This window comes from Plasmodium brasilianum, chromosome 9 (assembly GCF_023973825.1).
Source record: "Plasmodium brasilianum strain Bolivian I chromosome 9, whole genome shotgun sequence".
Classification (NCBI taxonomy): Eukaryota; Apicomplexa; class Aconoidasida; order Haemosporida; family Plasmodiidae; genus Plasmodium; species Plasmodium brasilianum.
The window spans coordinates 1,527,928-1,537,629 of NC_090122.1; the positions used below are offsets into that span (position 1 = coordinate 1,527,928).

General features: G+C 25.2%; 2 protein-coding genes across 2 annotated transcripts; both read right to left on the bottom strand.

Annotated features, from left to right (window-relative positions):
* Window positions 1-1,924: 1,924 nt before the first annotated feature.
* Window positions 1,925-5,277, bottom strand: MKS88_002951 (regulator of chromosome condensation; the record flags this gene model as incomplete). Its single annotated transcript, XM_067216004.1, has 2 exons — window positions 1,925-4,705; window positions 5,197-5,277. 2 exons carry the CDS (start codon window positions 5,275-5,277, stop codon window positions 1,925-1,927), a joined length of 2,862 nt encoding a protein of 953 aa, XP_067073526.1.
* Window positions 5,278-6,712: 1,435 nt separating this feature from the next.
* Window positions 6,713-7,942, bottom strand: MKS88_002952 (uncharacterized protein; the record flags this gene model as incomplete). The annotated part of the gene is made up of 2 exons (XM_067216005.1): window positions 6,713-7,222; window positions 7,433-7,942. 2 exons carry the CDS (start codon window positions 7,940-7,942, stop codon window positions 6,713-6,715), a joined length of 1,020 nt encoding a protein of 339 aa, XP_067073527.1.
* Window positions 7,943-9,702: the final 1,760 nt, after the last annotated feature.

Sequence of the window (9,702 nt, forward strand, 5' to 3'; positions counted from 1 at the left end):
CACCATTTTTTTTTTTTTTTTTTGTACTAGAAATATTGCATGCCATAAGTATCGATATGCAGTACAAAAATATAACAAAAATCATAGAAATAAAGTTATCACTGCTTCACACACATTCATGCAAGGGATAAAAAAGAAAAGAAATTACAATGATGATGATAATAAAACGACAAAAAAAAAGGAAAAAAAAAAAAAATCATAAAAAAATAAACAAATAAAAAACTAAACAAATAAAAAACTAAACAAATAAAAAAATAAACAAAATAAATTAAAACATAATAAAATAAAATACGATGAAGTAAAATAGAATAAAATAAAATAAATACGTGTTTTAAAAATAATGCTTTTTTTTTTTTTTTTTTTAATAATATATTTTTAATTATTACGAGAAACATTTAATAGTTTTTAAAAATTAATGAATGGGATTACAAAAAGTTGAAGTAATTTTTTATTAAATATGTAACAGTTTTCAAACATCCTTTTTTCATTTCAAGTTTAAGATGTTTATATAATATTCGGCAAAAATGAAAAAAAATAGAACTTCGGATTTTAATGGGGTTGATTAAATGTCGATTTGCTAGTAATCTAAAAATACAATTATACGTACATGCATTTTTTGTAAGTTCATATACATACATACATACTTACATACATACATACTTACATACAAACTTACATACATATATATATGTATTTATACATAGATTATTATTTAAAGCATAACAGTTTTTTATATATATATTATACTATATACGTGCATATTTTTTTCTCCTTTTATTTTTCAATTTTTAAAATATGAACAACAAAAAAAAATATATATACATATATATATTATATGTATATATATACATATATATACATAATATATATAACTAAACGGCAATTAGTAGTACAATGCCATGCAAAATTTAACAATTTAAAAGGTATAACTCTTCAGATAAAATTTGTATCTATGTAAAATACATAATAATATGTATCCATTTTTTTATAATTCATTGCATTAAAAAAAATATATATATAATAAACATGCCGATGTTATTGTGCTGCCTGCATACGTATATATACTTATAAATGGAAATAATGCCAACATAAGGTTGTGAAGAATAACTAGGACATATCAAAGAAGCATAATTCGTTTTACATAACTTCTGGAAATAAAGAGAAAAAAAAAAAAAAAAAATTATGAACAGTTAATAATTTATAATAAAAATATTATTATAAAATAAGTCACTCCAACTAATAAAAATTATGAAAAAAAAGGAAAACTTGTTTTCTTTTTTTTACCAAGCTTTTATTTGGTTTAAAAAAAATTATATCTTATATACATATTTAAATGTATAATTGTACATTTGAACTAGCGTGTTATCTTTCAAAATTGAAACATTAATATATGGTAAATACATTCTTGCCGTATGGTAATAACAATAAAAAAAAAATTCAAGAATATTAAAGTAAATATTTTATCATTTTAATTATTAAGATAAATTACGAAAATTCATAAAATTCAATTCGGATAATTCCCTATTTTTTTTCAATAAAAATGAGGTTCTATTTCATCGAAAATTGGTACAGTATGTGGGGTTAATGAACATTTATATGAATGTGCTTATATATATATATATATATGTATATATGTATATATTTATTTATTTATGAATACATTCTTATATTTGAAGTTTCTTATTTTTATTAAAATTTCAACTTATATTTAAAGAAACGTTAAGCCAATAAATATCGTCGTTATTAATTTATTATTATCACCTTTTAAATACATGTACAAAATTTAAAGTATGTTACACTAGGTACTCCAGCAAGAGGGAAATTTATACCAATTTGTACTAATTTATCCTAATATATGCCAATTTTTTTTTTTTTTTTTTTTGTTGTTTCCATTTTTCATTCGCATTGCTAAATACGTTTTTAATTACAAGTTTTTCCTAGAGGAGGTATTTTTGTTTTCATTCCTTAAGAGATTTAATTCGTTTAAGAGCTTACCTAATAAATGTCCATAAACTATGTTTATTTTTTTTTGCTTTTTTAGCTCATTTAACAGAATAATATTTAAATTAATGTATTTATTTTCTGAAATAGAATGATGAAAATTTTTTCCCATAATACCTAAAACATCACATTTGGATATTAGTTCACTATCAATATTTAAATAATCTATATAATTAGTATTATTATTTGTAGAATGGTTAATTTGTTTTTGCAAAAATTCGTAATCTATAGAGACATCTTCTACATTTATCATATCTAAGTTGATATAATTTATATTATTTATAATATATTCTATATTATTTACATTGTTCAGATCTTTTTTATTATTTTGAGTAATAAGTTCTATTGGGGTATTCCCAAGGTTATGAAATTTATATTTATTGCTTTTCTTCTTATCATCCCCTTTTTTTTCGGCATATATGGAATTATCAGATGTGGTGTTACTTTCCATACCTTTTTTAGAATCATTAGTATATGAACTGTGTTTTTTTAATTTATTTATATTCTTTCCAAATTTATCAATTGATCTCAAAACATTTCTGCCATTATCTACTTTAAGAGAAGGTAAGTTGGCGTGTCTTTCATGTTTTAATTGTATTTTATCAAATTCGAAACCGTGTCCATCATTCCGGAACTCATTGTTAGTAAATGAATTTCCCGTCTCGCTTACAATAAATGCATTCCCCCTCAATTCACAGCCAATAAATGTATTTTCCATTACATCATATCGTTTGTCCTTCCTTACTTCTTCATCTTCCTCATTTTCTATTTTTTCCTTTCGTTGTTCCATTCTTTTTTCTCCTTCTCTTTTCTCCTCATTTGTTAAGCATAAGTCATCTCCTACATCTCCATTTTCATTACCCTCCTGCGTTTTATTACATAATACCCCTAGTGAGGTGATCCCTTCATCTTGTTCATCCCATTCATCGATAATTACATCTGTGCCTATATTATTTAAAATGTTTGGATTATTGTTATAATTATTATTATAAAGAGGTGCACATTTGCTAGTTTCAACACAATTTTTTTTTTCCTGCATTACAGTTAAATGTGTTAATTCATTTTTATCTAAAAATATTATTGTTTCCTTTTTTGCCTTGTCAATAGTGGCATTATTTATTTGCGCTAAATTACATTTCTCATTATGGTTAATTTTTTTAAAATCATTTTTTGTCTTAATTTCTTTATTAATACTAATATAAGCATATATATAGTTAAAACCATTTCCTATAAAATTATATTGAATGTAGTTAACATTTGATTTAAGACCAGATAATAACTTTGTCAGTATTAACTTATTCATATATTGAACTCTTTTGGAAGAATCAAGTAAAAATAAATTATTATCCTCAGTCAATATAATAATATTATCTTCATTACAGGAAAATTCTTTAATTCGAAAATTAGATAAGTTCATATTTTTTATTCCATCGATATTATTTCCCCAAACATAAAAAATATTATTTTTTGTTAAACAAGCTGAATATAATTTTCCTAGAGATACTTTTATAATTATATCATTTATAAATTTTAATTTTTTTATTTTATAACTTGATTTTTTATTATTTATGCCTAAATCCCCACTTTTGTTATATCCCCATGTGTATAATCTTCCCTGCTTTGTTAATAACGCATTGTGGTTGTAACTAGAATATATACTCTTTACTTTTAACTTTTTTTTTATCTCAATCTTCTTGGGGAAATAAACATTTTCTTCCTTTTTAAAGCCAAGTTTTCCACGTGCGCCTGACCCGCAGGCGTAGATGCTAAAATTTATGTTACTCGTTGGACTTGATTTGGCCTTAGAACTTGTTTTCTCGTTTGAACTTATTTTCATCTTTGAATTTATTTCCTCATTTGATGTTGTTTTGTTCTTTTGGTCATTTGCTTCTTCTTCATCATTGTCATCTAAGTCTTCTTCTTCCTCCTCTTCCTCCTCCTCGTCTTCTACTTCTGCTTTTACTTCAGCTTCTCCCTCTTCTTCGTCCTCCGCCTTCTCTTCTTCTTCCTCCTCTTCTTCCTCCTCTTCCTCCTCCTCGTCTTCCATTTCCACCTCCATCCGGACCCTCTCTGGATTATTTTCATTCCCTGAACCTAGAACACCCTTTTCAATGAGTTCCCATTTAAGGGTGCTGCTTATATCATCGTTAATGTTTATATCAAATTCGTGTAAGCAGTTTGTGCGTAGTTTTTTTTTTTCTTTTGTAATGCCTGAATTACGATAATCTGGGCCATCCTTTTTTACTTTTGCATCATTGGAGTAAGTGTTAACATTAATGTCTTCATATTCGGTTAAAAAAATAGAATGATTTTTTCCACAAGCGATATCAATAACTTTTTCATTAAAAAAAATGAGTAAAGGGGTACTAATTTCTTCTGTATTATTTCCTATGCCTAATTGACCATATTGATTATTTCCCCATACAAAAATATTGTGGTTATACAACAAGGCAATTACATGTTCATGTCCACAGGATATTTTTCGTATTTTTTGTTTAGACATTATAGGATTGATTGTTAATTTATTTCTATTCACCTTATCTCCTAAACCTAATTGACCGCAATTGTTTAACCCAACTATTTCGAAATCGTCATTTTCGTAAATTATTATTATGTTATTCGGACCGCTGTATATATTCTTAATGCGTACAGAATTTCTTATGTTTAGCAAACAAAACTCCTTTTTGCTGTCTATTAAATATTCCTATAAAAATGGTACAACCGAAAAAGTGCCAAATGTGAGAGCATACATGTGAACGCGTACATGTTAAGGCATACATGCGAAGATATACACGTGTGAACTGATACGCGCAAGTACGCATGCAGAAGGTGATATGTATAAGCGCGCATACAACACATACGAATTGGAGTATTGGTTCATGTCCATACAAGAATGCCTCACAAAATTTGGAATATATCTCAATAGATGTTTATTTTATAAAGTGCAAATATGTACAGGCAAATGTATGAAATTATAAAGCTATGGGTACATATATACATATATATATGAATATGTTCTCATCCAATTGAATTCACTGCAATTTCACCACTACAAAATGTATTTTTTATTATAAAAGAAAATTTGAATTTTTTAATAGTTTCTTCTTAAACTAGTAAAAATAAAAATGGGATGTCTATTTTGAATTACAATTGAGAATGATAATTAGGACTTGTTCATTTTTATATTAATTTTACAGCATAAAATGTGTTTTGATTTATTGTTATGGTTACTCTTTTCAGTTGTCTATCTTGAACTGTACATTTAGCATATTTCATTTTGTATATTTCATTCTGCATTTTTCATTTCGCATATTTCATTTTGCATTTTTCATTTCGCATATTTCATTTCGCATTTTTCATTTCGCACTTTTCATTTCGCATTTTTCATTTCGCATTTTTCATTTCGCATTTTTCATTTTGCATTTTCATATTTTTTCTTTTCTTTTTTTTAATACTATACATTTGTTCCATGAACAATAAGCCGACTTTTTCCGTTTCCTTGTCCCATATTCGTGAAAAGGATATATATTGAATTTTCAATAAAAAAATATGAACGTTCAGGTAACTGTTGTTTTATATTACTTGTTCATGCGGTTTTACACAATACTTATAAAACGTTTGCACATGTGTTTATGCAAATTCCATTTTATTATATGCCCCTAATGAGTGTAATATTAATAATGTTTTGTATTTTATTCGGCCTCCTTACAAGTGCAGATAAAAAACAAAAGAAAAAAAAAATATATGAGTATGAATACAAATAAGAATATGAATAAGAACACAAATACAAATGCGAATACCAACACCAATACCAATACGAGTTTAAATTATGTGCATTCCTCTTTTCTGTTAATTACAGCTTTGAACACTTAGTATTGTATTATTTCCATAACCTTTCAAATTTCCTGTATTTATTTATCATTTTCCATATTTGATGTTCACAATTTTTTTGGGTTAACGCAATCTGTAGGTACATATAAAAAAATATCAAAGAGAACGGTGTATTGAAAATAGCATTTTTTTTTTTTTTTTTTATCAATTTCTTTTTATATGCATCCACATACTTTTATATTATACCATATGAATACTACAGTTTCAATAGGATTTAAAAGTTTTAAAATATTGTAATACTTTTAAAGTAGTTGATATTTTTAATAAACATAAGTTTTCCATAAAATGCCAGAGTATTAAAAAATTAAATAAAAATAAAAACATCAAATAGTTTGTTAATAATACATAAGCACATATTTAATTGTAATTTATTTTTATATTTGACAAATAAAATCAAAGGGCGATGGAAATTCTGTTCTGTATAAATATAATCAGGAAGAACACTATAAATAGTTAATTAGGGTACAAAATTTATATAAGGCATATATCTGTAGCAAAAAGATATTTGTGTGTGCAACTATATAGAAATTTTTTTTTTTTTTTACAAAATTTGAACAACATATGGACGGGAAAAAAATGCAGATATAAAAAATGATATTAGTTAAGAATAAAGGTAACAAATGGAAAAGAAAAATGTATGTACGAAGTGGACGTAAAAAATGATGATAACAAATAAACGTAACACATAGATGATTGGAAATTCAAAATTGGGATGGCACAATTAAAATGGCAAAATAGTAAAAAGGTAATATGACAAAATTACAAAGCGGTAAATATGCGGATTGCAGAATCCTATGCACGTGCAGAACTCCTTAACGGTTTAGAGGACATATTTCTTCGAAAAAACCATGTACGCTGAAAGCGCCAAATCCATAAGAAAGGTTAGAAGACCAGTAAAATTATTGGCTAAATAAATATAAAGGAAAATGTTTAAATTACAAAACCAAGTTGTTTCTACGTTATTTGAAGGTACAATCGTTGTAGTTGAAACTTTGACTTGCTCACTCTCATTAATTTTCAAATATTCTTCATATGAACAAAAAAATTTACTTGCTTCATATAGATAACTAGAGAACATCACTTGGCTTACAATAAAAACTAAGGTGCATGCATTGGTTAAGATACCAACTAAAAGGGCAAATTTGTATGTTTTTAAAATAGCATACAAATCGTAATAACTCAGTATAGAAAATACAACTGCAGATATAATTGTACTTACTAATAATAATTGGAAATAATAATTCTTTTGTTTTTGTGTGGCGTATATAATAATCTTTACTGTTTCACTAAGGTTTTCTAAATTAAGTACATTATATTCTGACAATATTTTCTTAAAAAAATTTCGGTTTTTTAAATATATATAAAAAAGAGATAAATATATATATCCTGTAAATAACTTCAAATAGAATAAAAAAAATTTTTTTCTGAAATTTCCGTCTGTGCGAATATATAAAACAAAAAATTCTATTAATGATAAAAAGAAAAAAAATGATAGGAATATATATGCAAAATTATGCATCACACATAAATTATTTCCTACAGTTGTAAATACATTCGTAATATTATCGTCATTATAATCTTTAAACCAATAAGCATATTCTTTTATATTACAATAAAATATTTTATTTTCAAGGTTTTGCATAAACATTACAGATATAAATAATAGTTGTAAATGTAAATTTACCGGTTGTATATATTTCTTATAATTAATTAATTTTATACATAACATATTTATTCCAAATGTACATAACATATTAATCAAGTTTAAACAAATTAAAAAGGATCCACAAGTAATATTTATAATATTATATGCTCTGTAATAATTACCAAATATTTTATTATTTTTTAAAATGTTGGCTTTCTCCTCAAATATATTATATGCTTTACTTTGCTCTTGTCCAAATAACATAAGCTTTCCTGGTATCAAGCTAAATAGTACAATATATGTTGCTACACTGATTATCGACAACACCCTAACCCCTAAGATAACACACTTGGACTTCTTACCTTCTTTAGTTGTGTGTACTTGTATCATTGTTACTCCCTTCATTATATTATTTTTTTTTTTTTTCTTTGCCTTTATTTCAGCACACTATTGTGCCGTTTTTCTTACTTTATTGTTCCTTTATTTTGTGCTACTTTTAAAACATCAAATAATAAGAAGTCACAAAATAAATATACATAAATTTCAGTTAATCTCGGAAGACCAAAACATTCTTCACATTCTGTGAATATATTTCTTTTTTTTAAAAAAAAAAAAAAAAAAAAAAACCATAGCATAGTTTAATATATCTTAGCATATTATTTCATATCATAACATAACTACTTATGCTTTGCTCATTTGTAAAAAGGTTAAAAATTGTGCGTAGCACTTGTTTGCTTTATTATATTAAATTATTACAAATATCATTCTTCCATTTGAAAATTAAAATGTAGCAAAAATGTAGCAGATATTTAACAAAAACGTAACAAAAATGTAGCAGAAATGTATCAAAAATATAACAAAATGGTATAATATTTTGGTAATATCTCTTCATAAATATTACCCTTCGTTTTTGGAAATTTTAATTTCACTATTTTCAAAAAAGTGCACTTTTCGTCTATAAATTTATATACTTTTGTACGAAAAAAATATTTAAATATATAAATATATATATATATATATGTATGTATGTATATATATATGCATGTATGTATGTATGTATGTATGTATGTATGCATGTATGTATGTATGTATGCATGTATGTATGTATATACTTTTTATTCGTGTTTAAAAAAAAAAAAGAAAAAAAAATACAAGTTCGATTATGTTCCTTTGCGTTTATGTATATCCATCAAAATAAATTTTATATACGCTTTTAAAAAATGTAATAATCAGAGAGCAAATTTTGCTTAATCATATAGAGTGAAAAAATCGTGTAAATTTTTGCTTCTTATTAGGTGTGCGTGAATGACAAGCATTTGTGTGCGCAAACGTTGAACGTACGCGCGATATAACATATATATACTTATACATGTATACATATGCATGTATACACACGCATGGTGTTAAATGAAACCTGTTTGTTTTCGTTTTGTATATTTACATTCATATTTTCGCGCAAAGCTGTTTTAAAAGGTTCTATATTTAAATAATGGGAAATGGGCACACTTAAACAATTAAAAAAAAACAGGAACAAATCATCGTATTAAAAATAAGAGCTCATTATATTATTAAAAATTATAACAAATCATAATGTTAAAAATAAAAGAACAGCATAATGTTAAAAATGAATTCAAAGCGTGGTATTAAAAATAGTAGAGCAAAATTATTAAAAAAGCAGGCACATTAAGATTCACGAGAAGATATTAAATGTGCACGTGCGTGTTAAGCGAATGTTTTATTTTTCACTTAAAATATATTTCGCTTGTAATGTCATTCCTCATTTGATGTTATTACTTTTTTAAAGCTATTTTTAATTTTTTTTCCTTTTTTTTTCATGAAGTACTTTTCGTGTCCAACATACCAGGAAAAGGCACAAAATATACTTCATAAGAAAAAGGAAGAAATAAGAGGAACCACAAAAATAATAAAGCTGTAAAATGAACAGACGAAAGGATGTTTATTTTTATATGTGTATATGCACATCATATGTGTATATATTTATACCCGGGACAAGGTTGAAAAAAAAAAAAAAAAAAAAAATTATGAACAGTTAAGGTGTTTTAATTTAAATAAAAATGTATACAACACAAGTAAATGTGTATGTGTGTGTGTGTGTGTGTGTGCAAATTATAATACGCATTAAAGGTAAGAATAAATTACAGTAT